This window comes from Chanodichthys erythropterus, chromosome 1 (assembly GCF_024489055.1).
Source record: "Chanodichthys erythropterus isolate Z2021 chromosome 1, ASM2448905v1, whole genome shotgun sequence".
Taxonomy (NCBI): Eukaryota; Metazoa; Chordata; class Actinopteri; order Cypriniformes; family Xenocyprididae; genus Chanodichthys; species Chanodichthys erythropterus.
In genome coordinates, this window is record NC_090221.1 from 29,966,459 (window position 1) to 29,989,240 (window position 22,782).

General features: G+C 34.6%; 4 protein-coding genes across 11 annotated transcripts in view; 1 reads left to right on the forward strand and 3 right to left on the reverse strand.

Annotated features, from left to right (window-relative positions):
* zgc:66433 (uncharacterized protein LOC321250 homolog) overlaps nucleotides 1-12,681 on the reverse strand; it is a 48,834-nt gene extending 36,153 nt beyond the window's left edge. For 2 of the 6 annotated variants that reach the window (XM_067380843.1, XM_067381399.1), the window contains exons 1-2: nucleotides 12,395-12,668; nucleotides 2,663-2,719 (exon numbers count right to left, since the gene is read on the reverse strand). In XM_067380843.1, coding sequence (XP_067236944.1) covers nucleotides 2,663-2,712 — 50 coding nt within the window. In that variant the 5' untranslated portion in view covers nucleotides 2,713-2,719; nucleotides 12,395-12,668. Of the gene's footprint in view, nucleotides 1-2,662; nucleotides 2,720-6,455; nucleotides 6,803-12,394 lie in introns of those variants that run through there. The other 4 variants (XM_067380923.1, XM_067381233.1, XM_067381155.1 and 1 more) reach the window with 4 other exon arrangements.
* Nucleotides 12,682-12,804: 123 nt separating this feature from the next.
* Nucleotides 12,805-14,095, reverse strand: LOC137017552 (lysozyme g-like). The gene is made up of 5 exons (XM_067381964.1): nucleotides 14,022-14,095; nucleotides 13,778-13,861; nucleotides 13,499-13,695; nucleotides 13,200-13,338; nucleotides 12,805-13,128 (listed from the first exon to the last, which is right to left on the reverse strand). Exons 1-5 carry the CDS (start codon nucleotides 14,023-14,025, stop codon nucleotides 12,995-12,997), a joined length of 558 nt encoding a protein of 185 aa, XP_067238065.1. The 5' UTR covers nucleotides 14,026-14,095; the 3' UTR covers nucleotides 12,805-12,994.
* Nucleotides 14,096-15,412: 1,317 nt separating this feature from the next.
* Nucleotides 15,413-18,093, reverse strand: LOC137017480 (lysozyme g-like). The gene is made up of 5 exons (XM_067381838.1): nucleotides 17,966-18,093; nucleotides 17,728-17,841; nucleotides 16,531-16,727; nucleotides 15,797-15,935; nucleotides 15,413-15,643 (listed from the first exon to the last, which is right to left on the reverse strand). The coding sequence occupies exons 1-5, from the start codon at nucleotides 17,967-17,969 to the stop codon at nucleotides 15,510-15,512; spliced, it is 588 nt and encodes a 195-aa protein (XP_067237939.1). The 5' UTR covers nucleotides 17,970-18,093; the 3' UTR covers nucleotides 15,413-15,509.
* The window catches only part of ids (iduronate 2-sulfatase), a 14,353-nt gene continuing 9,541 nt past the window's right edge, over nucleotides 17,971-22,782 (forward strand). The window contains exons 1-7 of one of the 3 annotated variants that reach the window (XM_067381619.1): nucleotides 17,971-18,650; nucleotides 19,135-19,231; nucleotides 19,356-19,533; nucleotides 19,740-19,828; nucleotides 22,077-22,277; nucleotides 22,353-22,523; nucleotides 22,649-22,775. In XM_067381619.1, the coding sequence (XP_067237720.1) occupies nucleotides 18,625-18,650; nucleotides 19,135-19,231; nucleotides 19,356-19,533; nucleotides 19,740-19,828; nucleotides 22,077-22,277; nucleotides 22,353-22,523; nucleotides 22,649-22,775 (889 nt within the window). In that variant the 5' untranslated portion in view covers nucleotides 17,971-18,624. Of the gene's footprint in view, nucleotides 18,651-18,840; nucleotides 19,232-19,355; nucleotides 19,534-19,739; nucleotides 19,829-22,076; nucleotides 22,278-22,352; nucleotides 22,524-22,648; nucleotides 22,776-22,782 lie in introns of those variants that run through there. The other 2 variants (XM_067381533.1, XM_067381709.1) reach the window with 2 other exon arrangements.

The window sequence follows — 22,782 nt, forward strand, 5'->3', positions numbered from 1 at the left end:
TGTAAGTCACAATGAAAACACTTCCAGTTATTGCCTAAGGGTGAGAATATGAAAAGTATGCAGGTTTTGTGACACCATTATGATCAGATCAGATCTGTGTGTTTCTTTTGAAACAGTTGAGCAATTAAATGATTGTTCTATGCAGCTCCACTTCCAGGATTTTCACTCCTTTCCCACAAACATATAGTTGAAGGATTGTAATTTTCTTTGAGAAAGTACCATAGCAATAGCACTTTTCTAGAATTTTTTAAAATCCAGAAACTCTTTGACCCCTTTCAGGTCAGCATTGTGTGGCGGCTTGTGACAAACTCTGGATGAAGGACCACATGTGATTGTTCACACAGCTGGTCTTGTGTCCACACTTCTCCTTCACAGACAGTTTTAGGTCACAAAGAAAACAACCCAGTACTGTGACAGTTTCAGTGTACCAGTTCAGTGATACTTAGAGTAGAGTATGATAATAATTAACTACCAATGTACATAAGGGGCTAAAAAGAATAGTACAATCCAAAGTACTTTGGTTACTTTTAGCTTGTGAAAGTCTCTAAACCAGTAAACATGTTTCATTATCAATAAAGTTTTGCCACTGATTTAGTATTTTACAATAAAATTAACAGTCAGTCTACTAAAGGTAAAGTGTGTCATTTTTTTGATGTTTATTAAAGCATTAGTTCACCCCAAAATGAAATTTCTTTCATTAATTACCCTCATGTCATTCCAAACTCATAAGACTTTTTGAGTCTTGTGAGTAATTAATGATATAATTTTCATTTTGGAGTGAACTAACCCTTTAAATACTTTCTTCCATCCCAGTGCAGAGAGAACTATAAGTAAGCCATCAATAGGTTTGTTCCCCTGAAATGTAAAAACACTATCAAAATATTGGTCTGTTTGTTTGAGCATCAACCTAACAAAAAAGTGAGTCAACCAATGGCATGAGTTTAGGGAGGCCGTGGGACTATCTGTTTGTCTGACCAATCCCAGAAACACCACATGTTCAGGAAACCTGTTTGAAAACAGTCATTAAGTTGTGCATTCCTGCTTGTTGGCACTAGCGACACAGAAATTACACACTTTAGCCTTGAATACTGTAAAAAAAAATCTATTTTTGGGATTCAGTTAAGGTGCAGTGACAGTCACATGTACTGTTGTTCTGTGAATTTTAGGCTGTTTACACTAGTGCATTTTCGTTTTAAAATAATAACTTTTGCTACGGTTACGCCTGTCGTTTACACAGAGTTTCTGAGCCTCGAAAATGTGTATTTAACCGTTCAAGCCCAATTAGGTGGCAAAAAACCACTCAGTTCTGTCCTCACACGCTCTATGAGCATACAGCCCTGAGAAACAGTCTCTCAGAGAGTGTGCGCATATGCTGAAATGAGTTGTCTTTCGCTGCTAATTGAGCTTCAATGGCTTAACTTCAACCACTTGTTTTTAAACTGCAATGCTTTCGTGACCGCTCAGCATAGCAACCTCACGTGAGCATAACCGCATCAGAGACGATAGTCCAATCTATACGATTAGGAATTCTGTGAAGGGGAAAGGCTTGTCCATGCAGATTTCGTAAAAACCTTCAAACCAGTCGCACAGAATCGCTGTGTTGATCAACAGAAAGGCTGGTGTAAAAGTGACTTTTGTGCCATTTTTTTTGCCTTCGAAATATTGCCAAAATTTTGCTAATGTCACGGCACCTTTATTTATCCTAGCCCGTAAAATTTTGAAAAACATTTGAGAGCTGTGGCAGATGGGATGGTTTTTAGTGTTTCAAATTTAAATTTGAAACTAGGGCTGACCAATATATCGCATGCGATTTTCACGCACATTTCGTCAGTAAAGCTGGTTCCCTGATTACCGATCACTGACAAGCCACGCAATATTGCGTTCATATCGCAGATGAATCGTCTTCGATAATGAACGTGATATTGCATGGCTTGTCAGTGAACTACAGCTCTGTCTATTAAATGCCGCTCCATTTGAAAGCAGGTGATGGCTTAAACGATTAATCGTTTGCAAAATAAAAGGCTGTGTTACGTAATATATGTGTGTGTTCTGTGTATAATAATTATGTATATATAAATACATGCATACAAAAAAATATATTTATATATAAAATATTTATATGTAATATAAAATATATATAAATATGTATATTTATTTATACATGTATATATTACTTAAATTTATACATGTATGTGCATGTATTTATATATACATAATTATTATACACAGAACACACATATATTACGTAACACAGACTTTTATTTTGCAAGCGATTAATCGCGATTAATCGTTGTGCAGCCCTACTAAAAAGACTTCAATTTCCGTTTGTTCCTTACATGGAGCTATTGTATGACATCTGAAAATTTGTAGTATAGTTGTATGATTTAAGCAGAATGCTTTTATAATCCACTAGAAAAGAGCAGCCTGGATGCAAAGAATTTGCGTTCCAAGGATGCAAGAAAGTCATCCTGGTTTGGAAAGACTTAAGTATGCATAGATGATGATAGAATTTACATTTTGGATGAGCTGCTTAAAAGCAGGCAAACCAAACTGACCTCTTTTGCAAGAGTCTCTTCTGACTAAAAAGTCCTTATCATTAGCCAGTGCGTGACTATGATAGCAGAGAGGTCGTTCAGAGCTCTACAGGGACTAATGGACTGACCTTGGACTGCCTCCAACGCCAGAGATCTGTGATGACGTCCGACGTTTCATGTCTTAACTTTTGGACAGGGGGGAGGAAGCGAGGAATAAGAGAAAGAAAGAAAGAGTGAGAATTAGTGGAGAGAAGCGTTCAAGCAGAAAATATTAGCAAGCATGCTGTGTTAGCTTCAAACATTTTGTTTTTAGAGAGTTATCAGACAGAAAACTGTACATATTTATATGCGCATATACAAAACTTGCTTTTGTTAAACAAAATACTTTAAATGCACAGTGTGAATTATGTCAGTAGCAAAGGGTGAGGAATAATCAAGACTACTATGAACCTAGTGACTGATATTTAGTCCAGGCCGATATTCGGCTATTTTGAGAATATTGGCACGAGCCAATAACTGTGCCATTGTGGATGAATGAGACATGTGGTAATTCAAGCTAGTGTCAGTTCAAACTGACAGTATGTGTGTGTGTGCATATAAGTGCAGTGCACATTTTCTGTTGTCAGTATTTATTGTAAAATTATCAAATATTGTGTAAAATATGTGTAAATATTTTAACAGTTTTCTGTTGGTATTCACCAATATTAGAATTGAGGAAAATACATACAGGTCAATAATTATTTCCATTATAAACAGATAAAGTGTCAATATTAAAATTCAATGATATAAACAATAAAATACTAAAACCTAAAAATAAATTATTTTCAACATCACAGCATTGTAATGTACAGTACTGAAAATTGATGTTCATTTTGAGATTTGCAACAAATTACATTTAACAGTGTTGTTAAATTATTACCGTTTTAAAAAATTAACTTATATATATATATATATATATATATATATATATGTATGTGTGTGTACCATATAGATTTTTTAATTTATCAGGTTGATATTAGACATTTTGCCTTTTCCGCACACTTCTATATATAATTAAATATTTTAAATTATATAAATTATATACTTTCATTTCATTCTTTCTATCAGCTACTAAAAACATAATAGTAAGTCACTAATAAACATTATTTAATATAGTATAAAAATGAAAAGAATCAACAACAACAACAACAAAAAAACAACTGCAACTCTTCACTAAAATGATGATTGATGAGTTAAGTTATTTAAATGCCAGCCTTCGTCATTCAACATCCTGACGATCAGAGTCATCTTATGCAATACTGGATTAGACCTGAGCTTATCCACGGGTCTCAGTGGGGAACCACACTTCAACAACAACAACTTTAATGTAGTGATGGACTCCCTCAAGTCACACCATTTGCCGAGTACCTCAAAGAAAATGTCAAAATTATGTTCTCTTCTCAGGCTGAAAAGACAGTGGTGCTTTCTCCAGACATTAGTTTAAGTGGATGACATATCTGATGAGAACGTAAATCAATCACTTTGATGTCTGAACCAGTGTAGACTTGGCAAAAGAGCACATCAAGAAATAAAGTGAAAAATGAGTGTCTAATTATGTTGTTGACTCTTACTAAAGTCTATCTAAACACACTGCTGTTAAAAAGTTTAGAGTCTGTGAGATTTTGTAATGTTTATAAAGAAATCTCTTATTCTCACCAATTTAATCAAAAATATAACATAAAATATTACAATTTAAAATATATTTTAAAATGTAAATTATATAGAGAATAGCATTTTTTGTAATGTCTTTATACTGTCTTTTTTTATCAACTTAATGCCTTATTGCTGAATAAAATTCTTACAGACCCCAAACTTTTGAATGGTAATGTATTAAATTATTGTAAGTTTTACTCTGCACATTCTTTAGGCAGAGAGAAACCTGGAGTAAACTACACTAATGAGTTTATTAAACCAGCTGCAGTCACCATTTGGCTCAATCGGTTGACAACATTAGCTAAAGTGGAGACCATCCCCATCTCATTCCTTAACTTATATTTGAAGAGAAAGAACGTCCTAAAACATTTACTGGGCTAACAAAATTTGTCTTACCTAACAATGAGGTCTAATTCTGTTCCCTTGCAGTTTTATTATAGGGCAGGAGCAAAATGAAAGCAATCTTCTGAGATTTTCATTTTATTTTTCTCATTTAAACAGCCACCACACCTTCATAATAGTACTGATGAGCAAGTTATTTTTGGTTAGATCCCAACATCTAGCAAAATTAAATTAAATTAGTTCCTCAAGTTTAAATTAAATTAGTTCCTCATGAAGAGGAAAAGAACCATTTGCAATCACATTAGACTTCCAAAAGATGGAATTTGTACTTAGCATTTTTATTTTTTTTGGTAAATGTACACCAGTTTTACTTAGACTTTAAGTATGACACAAACATTAGACACAAAATGGGGGAGCTTTTTGTGAATAAAAATGCTGTTTATTTAAAGTACCCTATAATTACAGACACAGAACATTTATCGAGCTCTGAATTATCTTTAAAGATGTTTTTCCATTCAGGAAGATATTTTAGGCAATATTACTGCATAGACTCAATGAGCTGTGTTTGAAAGGCCTTTGCTGTTCGTATTGATTGATGGTTTAAAAACTCATAGCAGGGACAGCATAAATCTAGACATACTACAAAACCATCTGTACTTATGTGGTTCTTCTGAACTTTAACCACAAAGTACAAAACTTTTTTAAGCTGTAACTAAACCAGTAGAGAAAGAGCAAAGCTTTCTGGCTATCTGATACCAGATGATTCATTATTAGAGAATACATAAGTAAACCACAGCAGAAATGTTTTACAGAGTAAAGAAGAGTGGTGTAAGACACGCAACCTTTTACTTATGCTTAAAATGTCAGGATTCTATATCAGGATTAGAAAAACGTTTAAAACAGAATGTACACATCCCACCCCATTCTCCACAATATGCAAATTTAACTAGCTCACACTTTAACAAATCAGTCTCTCACTGATTAAGAATAATTTTAAGAAATTTCAGGTCTTAAAAAAAGCAGAAGCATGCTAAAAAAACTACAACCTCATCGACAGCACAAGATGATGAGAAACAAGGAAGAGTTTGGGTTCAACATCAATAAGCTCAGAGAAAACACAGAGGTCAACACGAAAGGGGTCCGAACATTAACATTTGGACTCTTATTTCATGAGATGGCTCAAGTTCCTTGCCAAATAGATATACTGTGTAGATACAAACAAAGCAGCACTCTCACAGGAGCGCAAGGACCATAAATGGTGTGAAAATGGAGGTAGATCAGAATGTAAGGATGAAGCTGGTTCCAGTCCAAGCATTAAAAAAAAAAAAACCTTTGCAAAGGCACATTTGACATTTATATCTGAATATGGAACATTATGTCTCAATAACTGGTCCAAACTCTCTTATTGTACATTAATCTAGTCTCTGGGGGGCTGGACTAGAATAAACAATAATAAAAGGCAAATTCAGTAAAAAGAAATGGTACACAAGACAGTCTCTTCTCTAAACTTGCAAAGAATCTGGACGAAACCCAATGGTAAACAACATGTTCTCTCAGCGGTCTTGGAATACCAACCGGTGGTGATGAGTAGGGTCTTGTTGGACATGTCATGAGACCATTAGATAGAAGAGCTTTTAAAGAGACTCTAATTGAGTGAGTTCATCTAAGAAGCTATTATAGAACACACAACAGAAACATTAGAGTAAAAACTGCTTCGAGTGAAGTATGTAGTCATACCAAATACAACAATTTTTATCAGTGTTCCACTAATAAACAATTTCACTAAAAGAGTTGTATATGCAACAATGACTAAAACTCAAACTCAAGCATGTTAACAAGAGATAAGTTTAGATGAAGTTTTCACATAAACAAAAGGTTCCAACTTACTTTTTTTCCCCAAAGCAGCTGTAAAGTCGAGACATGGCGTCAAAGTTCAAGAGTTTCCTTAGTGCATCCTTTGTCAGAATCTGATCAAGGTCCAAAGTGAATCTTTACACCAGTTTTGTCAAATCACCAATATCTCCTTTCTCATATCTTCACATGGGGTGTTTGTAAAAAAAAGAGAAGAAGCTTATGACTGAGAATGTGTATCATTCACAGGGAAGGTACATGTGTGCTCCAGTAGCCTGTCCTCAGGACTGAGCATGCTCTCTGTCTCTTCCTCTTGGATTCCCCCTCCCGTCCCTCTCCAACCCCCGTCACCTAATCCAGAGAATCGGCTACTATTGTCTCAGCCCAGCAGCTTACTGCCGACAGACTAGGTGTCATTTGATAATTAGACAGGGCAGCTCCCTGAGGAGATACCACCCTCGTGTCTGAGGGAGGCTCATTCTGGCCCACGAAGGGGGTTGGAAAGCCAGTCAGCTGACGGCAACAGTTTGAATAAATCATTAGTAACATTTTTATCCAATATTTAGTAAAGTAATCAGGTTACACACTTAAAGACAAAGGTTCCAAAAGCTGCCATAGAAGAAAAATGTTTGGGTTCACCAAATAACATTTCAGTGAACAGTCTTTAAAAAGAACCATTTTTCTTAGTGTAAAGAACATTTCATTAATCTGAAGAACCTTTTTCCACTATAAAGAATTTAAAGGTTCTTCATGGAACCATCAATGCCAGCAAAGAACCTTTTTGTTTTAATAGTGTAGTAGTGGAAACGTAGCACTTACTGCTCAATATGTCTTAGCTTAAAGGGTTAGTTCACCCAAACATGAAAATTCTGTAATTAATTGCTTACCCTCATTTCGTTCCAAACGGAACACAAATTAAATCTGAGAGCTTTCTGTCCCTCCATAGACAGCTACAAAACTACCACTTTGACGCTTCAAAAAGTTCATAAAGAGATCGTAAAACTAATCCATATGAATTGAGTGGTTTAGTGCACATTTTCATGTTGGTAAATAAAAATACTTGTTTACTTTAGGAGAAAGATGACGACTTTTAAAGAGCAAGCTTCAGCAGACTGAAAATGACAGATTTAGTCAATCCGATCTCTAACGGAAGTGACCGGCCATTTTAGTGACACGACATTCATCATTTACCTTGTTTTCTTTAGAAAATAAGGTGTACACACAACCTCAAACCATATGTCTTCACTGCATACAAATGATTCGCCTTCCTTCCAGTTTTGAATATTTTCCTTCTCCCTCAGGCAAATCGTGTAGGAGTATCCAGCAAAAGTGTAAACAAAGCTTTCCGCCAAGCGATTCCTTAAACACAAACAATGGCAAATGCTGGATTTTGAAAAAGTATTTTCTTCCTGTAGGGGTATGGGGAGATTCTTCCTTCTTTCTAAACTGCTTAGACCATTATAGGTAGCCAGACACATCAAGTTCACATTCAGTAAAGGCTGTCAAACCCCTTTATTTTTACCTCACACATATGGTGAACAGAACGTCTATGTCCTACAGTTCTCTTTCTCAATGCTGGGTGGAATGTCAGTCAGTTTTCCTCATGAAAAAAGCCAGGTTGGTATTTCCTGAGACCTTTTTGCTCTGCCCCTGAAGAAACCCATATTTTGTTTCAGGCATATGGTTCCTCAAAAGGGCCATAGCGCTCAGTATTATCAGTAGATTCAGTCATTGTATGCGGTTGCCTGCTAATCAGCAAAACCTTCTCTATCAAATGTCCTTGACTTCCCTCCACAGCCTTCTTCATATTTGGATAGTTAAATACTTTTCGAAAGCTGATGTCATGTAGTATGTCAGTGACATCACACCACATGACATGTCATAATTGCTACAATTCTTTTATAATCATTATGCATCCTTTTGATTCCAAATGATAAGAGAGTTAAAAGAAACTTGTTACAGCATCAAGGATCACTTATACACCACCATTCAAGGGTTTGCGGTTAGTACTATTTTTTTTTATTTTCTTTCTTTCTTATTTTTATTCAGCATGGATGAATTAATTTGATCAAAAGTGACAGTAAACACATTTATAATGTTACAAAAGATTTCTATTTCAGATAAATGCTGTTTTCTGAACTTTCTAGTCTTTAAAGAATCTTGAAAAAAGGAGTATAATGGTTTCCACAAAAATATTAAGCAGCACAACTGTTTTCAACATTGATCATGATAAGAAATGTTTCTTGAGCAGCAAATCATCATATTAGAATGATTTCTGAAGGATCATGTGACACTGAAGACTGAAAATTCAGCTTTGCATTAAATATATTCAAATAGAAAACAGTTATTTTAAATTGTAACAATTTCATTATAATACTGTTTTACTGTATTTTTGATAAATAAATTTAAAAAAAAAAAAACTTTCAAAAGTCTTTCCAACCACAAATGGTAGTGTTAGTGTCTAGTTTTCCAAAATACTTTTCCATGTGAATTTTAAACTAAAATCATTATTTTTACATTTCTGAATTTGGCACAGGTTGTCACAGGTGATAATGGTGATAATACAACCAACACTCAATATGATCAAGCATCCAATCACAGAATCAGCCAAAACAAATTTGACTACATTTCTTTTAAAGACATAGACATAGTCCCCCCACCTTGTCAATTCCCTTCAACACTTTTCTCTGACTCAAGTTTCTTTAGGCATCTCCTGCAGAGCACTGTTTCTTTTCTTTTCAAAGCTCTGAATTCCAGCCCACATCTGGAACACATCTTCTGAGGCAGCGCTCTACCCCACACTCTAATTAAGGCCATGTATGCCAAACTGTAAATAACCCAAGAAATGATACCCCTCAGCTCAGAGGCCTGAAAAGCGGGATGTGTGGATTGATGTTTCGAAATAACTTATAAGATGAATATATAAGTTCCTCTCACCATGCAAAGTCTATCCTTTCCTGAGAAAGAACTTCTAAAACAAAGCCATGAGCAGGCCGAGCTCTCCATGTGTCCGTTAAGGCCTTCACCGTTACAATAAAAAGCATCCAGCTGGGTCCACACAGCTTGACCAATGAACACAGCCTATTCAGCTGATCGGTGACCAGTTAACTTTGTATCCCCCTGTTTTCCATGCTCTTTAAAACTCGGTGTGTGGCGTTTTTGGAGGGAGACTTCCAAATGGAGTATCTTAACAGTTTAATGAGATGATAATAATGAAATAATTGCGCCCTGGGTTTTACGACACTTTTCTTTCCAAAGTTTCTTTGCAGACACAACAGGACTATTAACGTGACTCATTATGAAAAGATTCTTTACAGAACAAAACAGGCTCTCTTAACACATGCTTGGAGAGGTTTAATTATCTTATAAAAGTACAGTTCAGCTACTTTCCTGCTTACACAATTGTATGAAATACAGAGAAAGTTAATGAGTGTCAATTACTATACCTCGTTTTCAACAAGGTAACAAATTCAATCATTTTTTTGGTCAGTATTTCCACCACGAAATGTGTAAAAAATTAAAACTGCGACTTTATTTCACAATTCTGATTTTATAGAATTTACAGATATAAACTCACAATTGCAAGAAACAAAGTCAGAATTGCGAGTTTATGGTCTGGTTTCACAGACCTTAGTTCAATTAGGACATTTAAGTAGCTTTTATAAACGTGCCTTAGAAAAACACATTACTGGTGTGAATCTTGAGACAAAAATGGCACTGACATATTTTAAGATATGCCAGTACAAGTTGCTTTCAGTTAAAACAGCTCAAACATGCATTTTAGTCTGTGAAACCGGGCATAAATCACGCAATTCTGACTTTATTTCTCACAATTGCAAAAGTTTATAACATGCAATTCTGAAAAGAAAGTCCAACTTGTGAGATATAAACTCGCAATTGCAAGAGAAAAAATGTGCAACTTGCCATTCTGACTTTATTTCTCGCAATTAAGAGAGTTGATATCTCGCAATTCTGAAAAAAACAAACAAACAAACAAAAAAACATTACAAATAATGATGTATAACCTCACAATGGGGGAAAAATGTCTGAATTGTGAGATAAAAAGTCGCAGTTATCTTTTTTAAATTTTTGTTCCATGGCGGAAACAATCTTACATGTAAGATTTGTGTATATTTTAGGTCCTGTAACTGCCATTTCTTTACAAAATCTTTCTTTACTTTATCCACCCTTTAAACCACCTTATATCTTAAATAGTTCATTTTGTATAGCCTTGCAATGTGATACATAATTTTTTTCGATTAGTTCAAACGGGATTAGTTCACTTCCGAATAAAAATTTCCTGATAATTTACTCACCCCCATGTCATCCAATACATTTATGTCTTTCTTTCTTCAGTCGAAAAGAAATTATGGTTTATGAGGGAAAACATTCAAGGACTTTTCTCCATATAGTTGACGTCAATGGCAACCAATGAGAAGGTCCAAATTGCAGTTTCAATGCAGCTTCAAAGGACTCTACACGACCCCAGACAAGGAATAAGGGTCTTATCTAGTGAAACGATCGGCCATTTTGTAAAAAAAATAATAAAATAATAAAATTTATATACCACAAATGTTTGTCTTGCACTGCTCTGCGATGCGGCATGCACTACATAATAACGTTGAAAAGGTCACGTGTGACATAGGCAGAAGTACCGCAGTAGGATGAAAAACTCCATCTCATTCAAAATCGTCTGACATTATTGTTTTACCTTTTTTTGTAAAGACCGTTTGACTTAGTCTTCGCTTTGTTCGCTTTGTAAACACTTGTTTGGTACTTCCACCTACGTCACGTGTGACCTTTCCAACGTGATTACATAATGCATGGCGCATCGTAGAGCTAGTGCAAGACGAGCATTTGTGGTTAAAAAGTATATAAATTTTAATTATGTTTTAGTAAATGACCAATCGTTTCACTAGATAAGACTCTTATTCCTCGGCTGGGATCGTGTAAAGCCCTTTGAAGCTGCACTGAAACTGCAATTTGGACCTCCAACCTGTTGGTAGCCGTTGAAGTCCGCTATATGGAGAAAAATCCTAGAATGTTTTCCTCAAAAACTGTAATTCTACTGAAGAAAGAAAGAAACATCTTGGATGACATGGGGTGAGTAAACTATCAGGAAATTTTGAATCTGAAGTGACCTAATCCTTTAATATGAGGTCATGAAAATATAGATGAATTGGCAGTCAATTTAAGTATTTTATGATCAATTACAACGTCACACCTATTGACTCTAAACTGAAACTGCTTGAAATTTCATATCAACATCTCCAAATACTAATTGCACATAGCCTGACATCAAATCAGAGACATTATTCTGAGACCAAACTAATAATGATTTTGTTGATCTGAGCATATGGAGAAGAACGTTGATGATGAGGCTTTATCTGTACAGTAATCAACACACACACAATCAACATGTGTGTGTGTGTGTGTGTGTGTGTGAGAAAAGTTTATCAAAAAAAATATATTTACATGCAATATTGATTGTATGGATACCAGCCTAAAAACACTATCCGTTATTTTAATTTCTTATATAGCCCTAGAAGCGAAAATATAAATATAAAAATTTAAACCAATCAAAAACATCTACCTGGATCGTAATTTTGTGGCTCTCCAAAGGTTTTTAAAAATGTGTAACCAAAGATTACTGTACATGACTTGGAAATAACATCAACAACCAAAAACTAGCGCAAAAAAAACCCCATTTAATTAAAAAAGATAACTTACTCATAGTATACAGTATCGGAATTTCTATGTTATTGTATATTAGCTACTGAGAAAAAGGCAAACAAGTCAAAACGTCGCAAGACTATGACAGCTCACTGCATTGAATATTTAAATTATTAGAGCACCAATATTAGCACTATTAGAGCAAGTTATCCTGTTTTACAGCAGACATTACAACTGACTATTCAAAATGCGATTCTATCATAAACAACTGAAGAAGATAACACGTCGCTGGTTTTACTCACCACAAAAAGTTCGCATAACATTCATTCACTGCCTAGCGGAAAGTGATGGAGATGTTTGCTTCCCAAACTTCCCAAACAACCGCTTTGTCCAGCGTAGTGAGCTCAAAACCGACAGAAAGCCTCAATAAAACCGAATTCTCTTATTATTGCTTTAACGTAGACATATACTTACGAAGCGAAGAAATCCTAGAGATATCTGGTCATCCTTAAACAAGCGAAACAGAGATTTTTTGCGAATGACATTCTACAGTGTTGTGTATGAGTGCAGGATGAGGCTCAATATCGCCATCTGTCGGTGAGAACAACAAGCTGTTCCAAGCTGTGTTTGCAGCTACTTCCAGGAGCAAGAATGAGGTGTGGCTTTAGAGTATATTACACTGTTGCGGTAAATAATAAACACATGATTTGAGTAAATAAATGACTTTTATTTCATCTCAGTAAATGTAGGCTACTCATTTTGAAAACGGCCAAAACTCTTAACATATAGCCTATATAGCATTCTAATTAGTAGATTTAATATTAAAATGAAGACTTATCATAGCCAATTGTTGTGCTCATTACACAAATATAAGGGTTTTACAGGTTCATAACTGATTTTCTTCAGTAACCCTTGCTATTGTACCACTGGGCTCGGGCCACAACGTCATTGGCGTAATCATCTCCTGTGGTGCCTACGTCCATGTGCTCGTATGTACGGACGTTCTTCACACCAGCATTGTAGGCTGATATCCCCCCTGGAACAGACATTAATATAATATATGCTATAATGCATTTATGTTTATTTATTTCTTAGAGTATAGCCTACCTTTAAAGCATTGCTCTTGAGTCCACTTTGGAAACTTTGCTTTAATTTCCTTAATGGAGCCAATGAGTATCTCAGTTCCTTGTGTGATATGCTGCTCACTGTCCCATGCACCTACTGGAGTGTGATATCGTTTGTCAACCTGAAAGAAACACCATCATTATGCTTATTACAGCTTATTATTTGCACCGTTTCCTTGCTGATGTCAAAATGTTATGCATGGGAAATCAGCTTTAGTTTAATTTAGATTGTGCTCATATGACTCATATTATTATTATATTTCAAAACAGACTAGATCTAACCTGCATGAGGCCAAAGCCATTGCCACGGTCGCCCCACCCATCCTTCAGAGCGGCTCCGGCTCTGGACTCTCTAGAAATGATGGCAGCAATCACAGCCGGCTCTATCTTCTTTGCTTTGCCAACTTTAATGATTATACTCTTGTATTTCTCCATCCGGGCCAGATCATGCTCAGCCAGTTTTTTGGAGGCTTCAACCCCTGTAACAAGTTTAAATCAATGTTAATATAAACTGTAATGTAGAGCTGTTTATTTGGCAAAAGTTGTATGCATTCTTCTCACCCTTTATGGTTAATTTGTCTTGTTTTGCTGTCTTCTCTGATGCACCGGTGGTGTCTATTTTCATGATGTCTCCATAAATGTTTGCTAGAACAAACATGGAAAATATCACCTGAAGCCCTTTCAATGATTAAATAATTATTATGTATATGAAGCACATTTATGTAATGCTACAGTCACAAATATTTCCTCATAATTCAGACAATATCATATAAAAATACTCAGCAGCTGATATTTTTTAACTTACCCATGACTTAGAACTGCTGCGTGAGAGCAAATCACTGAGTTTGATGAGTTTTTACACTAAATCAGATCGCTACGGGATGTGATTATATATGATCTCAAAGGGAGTGGTTTCTCTTTTTTTTCTTCAGATGTTCTTTCACTGAGGTGTGGAGAAATGCAAGGTTGCAAAATTTGCAACTGTGAAGGTTGCAAAATTAAAAATACTTTTTTTTTTATTTTTTATCAGTCTTATCATTAGAGCACACCCAAACACAGTGAATCATTTTATCAGGTGGAGGCTTAATTCATCTCAAAAAGGTTTAGCCACTTGACAAGTGGAATCCCTAACTTTGCTGGTGCAGGCAGGAGAATGAAGAGAAATAAAAGGTTGTGGGAAAAGTTTTTTTTTCCTGGAAATATTAACTCATGTACCAGTATTAAAGCATGCCAAATTTCATCTTCCTTGATCAAATGGATTTTTTAGCTATAGGCCCCATTAGAAATTTGGTAACCGTCCTCTAGCACTTTGCAAGATTTATTATTATTTCGTTTTTTTTTTTTTTTTTTAGCAAAGTATCAGTAAAGGGTAGGTGATTGAACTTGAGAAAACCATTGACAACCTCAGGAGGTCAAACTAAATATTGTATAAACCTTTGTTTCCTTGCCTAATATTTTATTTGATGTAGTTATTTTGTTTATTTATATGAGGCAACTCCATTACAAACATTTTGTAACTTATCTGTATGGGTCTGAATGTTTATATTGTATAATACTGCAATTATGAATACAGTATTTTCTATTGATAAATAAACATAAAAATAGACAGCAACTATATATGATTTAATTCAGGAGCTCTGATGGATTCAGATCATAAATGAATCACGGGACCATCCTTCCAAATCTGATGGGTTTTGTGCTTTAAAGTTACTTTTGCCCTTGTACACTATAAAAACATGGTTCTATATAGTACTAAAAGTGGTTCTTTGGCTCGTAATCATAGGGGAACCACTTTGTGTTTCGGTGGTTCTTCACTGGTTCTTTGGGGTGGTTAAGATGCTGTTCAAAGAACCTGTTAAGCCCCTTTAAAGAACCACTGTTGATGCTGTTTAGCACCATTTTTGTCAAAGAAATAAAATGCGATATGGCATCTCTTATAGGTTCTACATAGCACCATTTGACAAAGGTGCTGTGGAGCACCTTTAGAAATATAGTGCTACATAACACCAAAAGTGGTTCCCCTATATGATTACGAGCCGAGAACCACTTTTAGTGATATATAGCACTTTTTTTAGAGTGTATGTTTAGACCAGAAAAATAATAGGGCAATTGAGAAGTAAATGAAAACAAATAAAGCAGCTATGCTTAAAGACTATTCATTAGATGAATGTATTATATGTAAGACACATGATTTGAGTAAATAAGTCAGTTTTATTTGATCTCAAAATTACAAAACAGCACAGAACAGTGTATAATGTTTAGAGTGAATAAAAAAGATTATAACAGCTGTTCTTCAGTAACCCTTGCTTTTGTACCACTGGGCTCGGGCCACAACATCATTGGAGTAATCGCCACCTGTAGTGCCCACGTCCATGCGCTCGTATGTACGGACGTTCTTCACACCTGCGTTGTAGGCTGATATTCCCCCTGGAACAGACATTATAAATGAGACATGAAACACTCACTTAATCTAACTAGGTGATCACATATTATGCTCTGAAAAGGTAAAAAGTAAGGTAAAAGGTAAAATATCTTAAAAAACATTCATTTATGGTCTCTGACTGTATACTATAACCCTACCTTTAAAGCATTGCTCTTGAGTCCACTGGGGAAACTTTGCTTTAATTTCTTTAATGGAGCCAATGAGTATCTCAGTTCCTTGTGTGACATGCTGCTCACTGTCCCATGCACCTACTGGAGTGTGATAGCGTTTGTCAACCTGAAAAGAAAAAAACAAAACAAAACAAAACAAAAAAACATCAGTAATGAAGAGAACACATAATTATGTTACAGATAAATACGTTGGATCAACCTGTGACTATTAAGGAAGCATTGCAGGGGAAGTGGTGTTTTGAAAAGGGAAGTTGGGAAAATCAAGTTGACACAATAATTGAAAAAAAAAAAAGAACCACATCTTCTTTTTATGTAACCCAAATCTTCAGATTTGCTCATTAGGTGGAGACATGGTCTGACAAACTATGTACACGCATTGACATGTTGCATTCATGTGGTTGATTTATATTGTGTAATTTCCCAATCCCTCCCAACTATCCTAACATTTATAAACTACTGTCTAAAAAAAGGCCAAAGAATGCTTATTATATTTAGGTTACGTAACACAAAACAATATATAACATTGTTTCTTTATTCTTTGCATGTATTATCTCTGATTAGTATGTCCATTTAATATTCAGATTTAGTTTAAACACCCTTAATGTCATCTTATGTGCACTTACATACCGTATATCCCTCATAAGATCTCCCTATCCTGTTTTTTTTTTTTTTTCCCCAGATAGACTATTCCTCTAACCAACCTGCATGAGGCCAAAGGCATTGCCATGGTCGCCCCACCCATCAATCAGAGCGGCTCCGGCTCTGGACTCTCTAGAAATGATGGCAGCAATCACAGCCGGGTCCATCTGCTTTGCTCTGCCAACTTTAATGATTATACTCTTGTATTTCTCCATCCGGGCCAGATCGTGCTCAGCCAATTTTTTGGAGGCTTCAACACCTTTGAAAAGAATAAATCATAGTTAATATATATATATATATATATATATAGTTTGGAAACATTACTATTTTTAATGTTTTTGAACGTCTCTTATGCTCATTAAGGCTGCATTTATTTCATAATAAATACAGAAAAAACAATAATATTGTGAAATATTATTACAATTTAAAATTATGGTTTTCTATTTTAATATACTTTAACATATAATTTATTTCTGTGATGCAAAGCTGAATTTTCAGCATCATTACTCCAGTTACATCAGTGTCACATGATCCTTCAGAAATCATTGTAATTTGATGATTTGATACTCAGTTATTTTCAATGTTGAAAACAGTTGTGTTGCTTAATATTTTTTTGGAACCTGTGATACGTTTTTCAGGATTCATTGATGAATAAAAGGTTAAAAAGAACAGCATTTATTCAAAATATAAATCTTTTCTAACAATATAAATCTTTACTATCACTTTTGATCAATTTAACACATCCGTGCTGAATAAAAGTATTAATTTCTTTCAAAAAAATGAAAGGAAAAAAATACTGACCCCAAACTCTTGAATGGTAGTATACATTGTTACAAAAGATGTACAAATGCTGATATTTTTTTACTTTTTATTCATCAAAGAATCCTGAAAAAGTATCACAGGTTATAAAATAATATTAAGCAGCACAACTGTTTGATAATAAATCAGCATCAATGATTTCTGAAGGATCATGTGACACTGAAGACTGGAGTAATGATGCTGACAATTCAGCTTTGCATCACAGGAATAAATTGTATTTTAAAGTATATTAAAATAGAAAACCATAATTTTTAAATTGTAATAATATTTCACAAGAGTATTGTTTTTTTCTGTATTTATTACGAAATAAATGCAGTCTTAATGAGCATAAGAGACTTCGTTCAAAAACATTAAAAACTATTGACTGTAGTGTATGTATATATATATATAAGTTATAAGTTTGGTTACTGGACATGAACACACCAGATAAGCAGTCATACCCTTTACGGTTAATTTGTCCTGTTTTGCTGTCGCCTCTGATGCACCCGTGGTGTCTATTTTCATGACGTCTCCATAAATGCATGCTAGAAAATACACAAGTATCGTCTGAGGGCCTTTAAAAAGTCAATAAATAATTGATTATTTAAAAACAGAACATTCATTAGCTACTATAGGCTATACTATCACAGTATCATATTATGTAATGTATGATTTAACACTGAATACTGTTCATCTTACCCATGATGATGACTCGAAATTGTTGTCAAGTCAGAATGCTGTGAACTTGTGATCGTAGTTGAACTGGTTTCTCTTTCTGTTTCTCTGTTTTTGAGTTAAGGTGGGGCAAAATGGAAAAGTGGAACTCCCTTAAAGAGAAAGATAGAAGATTAGGCTAAAACCGTATCAATAGCCTGAATAAAAATATACAAAAAAGGTTTCATTCGTTAACAATAGTTAAGTTGACATAGGCTACTACTAACAACGAAAAATTCTACAGCTTTTAGCTACAGCTAAATTAGCTTAGCATAAAATCTTAGCAAATGTTAACATTAGTTAATGTACAATTAATGAACATGAACATTTTTATTTTATTTGTTTATATTAGGCCTAATGCAAATTTTATAACTTATAGCCTAGTGTTCCTTATAACAAATAGGCTGATAAACGGTGTAGGTTATTGCTATGATCATTGTTCACATTAGCCTAGTTAAATATACATTGCAATGGAAGAGAATTCAAGACACTTTCCTGTTGAAAAATCCAGCTAAAAACTGGTTTTAGCTGGATTTACAGCAGGGTTTAATAGGAACAATGTTAAAATCACTTGCTTTTCATATGACATGCGTTAATTTCTCCACAATGGAAAAACAATATCGTCATTGGCTACTAATTTTCAAATGCAGCTTATACATTCAATTAAAAAGTAAGTACGTGAATTTGCTTTCAAATGTAAAATGCAGAAATTAAAACGATTTTCCATACAAATTATCAGTACTTAACATTTAATGTTGTCAACATCGGGAGATCTATTATTTATATTTAGTACAGTATTATCTCTCTATTTGAGATTACAGTAGACAGATAAGAGAACCTACAGAAGACAGCTAGAAAAAACGTGTACTGTGCCTTTAAGGCCAGTCCCATTCATCACAGTCAGTCTATGAAAACCAGGAAGCAAAACACTGGAAGTAGCTGGACATGTGACAGCACAAAATAAAGATGCAGATGCGATAGTATTGAATTTAAACTATATCGTGTTATATATATACAGGTCTATATATTAACATAATGTTTGTAAATACTCCGATGTGGTTGTTTGTTTTGATTTTACACGTTTTGGAGCGAGATGTTTTTGCAATAGACAGCAAACAGTTCAACATTTTGTACTTACTTTCTGATGATTTAAGACCAACTTTAGGCTGCTACTCTGATCCAGTGGTCAAATCACCAAACATTGATCAGCTAGCATCTGTGAGCACAGTGTTTTATAACGCCTATGCACAGGTATGTTGTAATATTGGTCATGAAAAACATAAACATGTATTATTTGTTAGTAGACTACATTTAAGTATTTAAGTTAAGTTACATTTAAGTTACAGGTGCACATTGCTATTATGTTCTTTTAAAGCAAGCTGTTTGTGGACCTAGTAGGGTGTCTTTCCTAACAAGTCGAAGACCAGACACCACAAAGCTGTATGATTTCAACTCATACTGGAGGGTTCATGCAGGAAACTACACTACACTCCCTCAATACTTCAAGTCTAATGGATACAGTACCTTTTCAGTGGGCAAAGTCTTTCATCCTGGTAACTAGACCACATGATGTACTGAATGTATGATGTCACAATGCACAAACTCCTGAAAACTATACCAAATATAACTGTTTTTTTTTTTCTTTTTCATTTTGGCATTTCTTTTTTGAAGAGATTTGCCCTATAACCCTTTCATGTTTTAACTGTCTGGTTTGATGTTTAAACTAATAATGTTTCTCTTTTACGTGCTTGTCTTCAAGGCATTGCCTCCAACCACTCGGATGATTACCCGTACAGCTGGTCTGTACCGCCGTATCATCCACCCTCTTTTAAATACGAAAAGAGGAAGGTCAGTGTGTGAGTTAGTGTGGATATGTGTACACACTTCCTCAATGTCTGTGCTTTCAATCCTATGCTGCCCTGCTTATATATATATATATATATATGTGTGTGTGTGTGTGTGTGTGTGTGTGTGTGTGTCCCTCTATGGTACGGTGTTGCCTTCAGGCAACATAGTCTATTTTAGTTTGTTTTTAATAAAATAAGACACTAATTTATTGATCAGACATATCTCAGGGCAGAATAACTCAAATACTAATCAATGAAAGTGCAAAAAAGACCAAATCATGACCCACAGGGGTCCATTTTGTGTCCTGTTTCAGCACATCACATGGCTCCATATTTTCTCCAATGAAAAGTGCATTTTTCACTTATTTGTATCCATTTAATCACCCACAAACATACGAGTCACCTTCACTGGCAAGTAAAGAAGTATTTTCAAGAACTTTACATTATATATCATCTAATGTTTTAGGAAAATAACAAAAAACTGTGTTGCCTCAAGGCAAGATTGTACCATAATGGAATAGCAAAAGTCCATACAGGCCTAAGAAGTTTGAATACAAATGTATTATAATTGTAAGGAAAAGAGTTAGAATAATCTAAATATATTTGCAATTTTGCATGATTTTGTAATGCACTTAGTAATTCACATACTATATCTGCATATATTATGATTTGCACATTTTCTATAGTACTTCAGAAAGGTATAAAACCGGTAGCACTGGCAGTTGATGAGGGAGAGGATGAGGGGCCATACTGTGATGAGGAAGATAAAATCATAGTGACGATCTGTGAGGGTGAGAGAGAAGATGAGACGAGGATGAAGATGGATATGATAACTTGATATGCTAACATAATAATGTGATGGTTTAGTAATACTTGTGTTCCACTATGGTATAGTGTTACCTTTTTATTAAATATGAAACTTTGAATACATTAAAAACTGGATAAATTTGTTTATTTAAATGTCTAGTTAAAGAAAGAAATATTTCTTTATATTTTCAATAAATATATTTCTTTTTCTATGTGAAAATGCCAAATGTTTCAATTTGTCCATTGTGGTACAATATTGCATCGAGGCAACAAACTTAAAAAAAAAAGAAAATTAAACATTTATGAAAATGTTTATTGATATTGTTAAAGTGTGTGTATATATATATGTATATTAGTACAGCTAAATTAATTCAACTCAATTTATTTGAAGTGAAAAAAAAAAAAAAACTATTTATTGAGAGGAAAAATTAAAAACTATTTGCAAGTTTTTTAATTAAGTTAAATGGTCTTATAATGATAATAATAATTTAACAACTTAAATAATTTTAAGTCATCCTTTCACCATTATAAAACCATTCTTAAACCACTCTATAATCTCTGATTTCTCTCACTTTTATACAATTCTGACACCTGCTGGTTAATATGTCACATAATCCTTTGAGAGCTTCTTCAGATACAATGAACGAAAAAAGTAAAATAATGAATGTAATAAAAAAGAAAAGAGTTAAAAATGCTGTTGGACATTATACTTAAAGGGATAGTTCGCCAAAAAATTCAAATTCTTTAATTATTTACTTACCTTCAGGTTGTTCCAAACCTGTATAAAGTTCTTTCTTGTGCTGAACACAAAAGAATATGGGGAATCAAACAGTTGATTGGCCCTGGAAGTCATTTGGTAACCAACATTTTTCAAAATATCTTCTTTTGTGTTCAACAGAAGAAAGAAGTTCATACAGGTTTGGAACAATATGAGGGTGAGCAAATGATGATAGAATTTTAAGTTTCGGTTGAACTATCCCTTTAAGTTAAAGTGGCTCACATTCAATGTAAAATATTTCATATAAAAAAATTATCCACATATAACATATTAATATGGTTTAAAAAAATGTAATATTTAATTTCTAATTGAAAAGTTCACATGAGCATGATTCGACTTGTTATCTTCAAAAGAAAAGGACAAAAAGTAAGTTAGATTCGTAAAGTACAATTTTGTTTTGTCCTATGAAAGCTTGTTTCAGAACAAAAAATTAAAGATGAAAAAGTGTTTTTATTTAATCTCACAGATCTGACTTTGGTTTTTATCTCCACGCACAATTGCAAGTTTATATTTCACTATAGAAAGAAAGTTAGAATTGTGTGATAAACTCAGAATTGTGAGGAATAACAACTTGTTTCACCTCACAATTCTGAGTCTGTGTCACAATTCTGAGAATTATGAGATAAAAAGTCGCAATTACCTATTTATTATATTCGTCTGTTAGGTTTGCAAAGATAAAGACGGCACACTGCACAGTAATTTACTGTGTCCCGTGGATGTGTCCGAGATGCCTTTAGGAACCCTTCCTGACATGGAGAATACAGCAGAGGCCGTACGAATCCTGGACTCTATGAAGGACGCTCAAAATCCATTCTTCCTGGCTGTTGGCTTCTATAAGCCTCATATTCCTTTCAGGATCCCACGGGTATGTGTTTATTTTTAGTGAAGCGTATGAGCAGCTGTTAAGTCAGTAAATCTGGGAAATATTGCATTTTTATAGGAGTACCTAAAGCTCTATCCTATTGAGAGTATGACGCTGGCTCCAGACCCAGATGTTCCTAAGAAGCTTCCTGATGTGGCCTACAACCCCTGGACTGACATTCGCAAGAGGGAAGATGTTCAGGCGTTAAATCTGAGCTTTCCTTATGGCCCCATTCCTAAAGACTTTCAGGTACCATGCCAAAAAAGAGATTTTGTACCAGTGTATCATTTACATTTGGTTTGTTATGGCTAATTTGAGGCCTGTGTCAGTTCTTGTAGAATCAAACATGATGTTTTTTCCCCCTCATATTTTAGCTGCAGATCCGACAGCACTACTTTGCCTCAGTGTCATATGTGGATGCTCAGGTGGGAAAAATTCTGCAAGCCCTTGATGATTTCGGCCTCGCCAAGAACACTATAGTGCTGTTTAGCTCCGATCACGGTTTGTT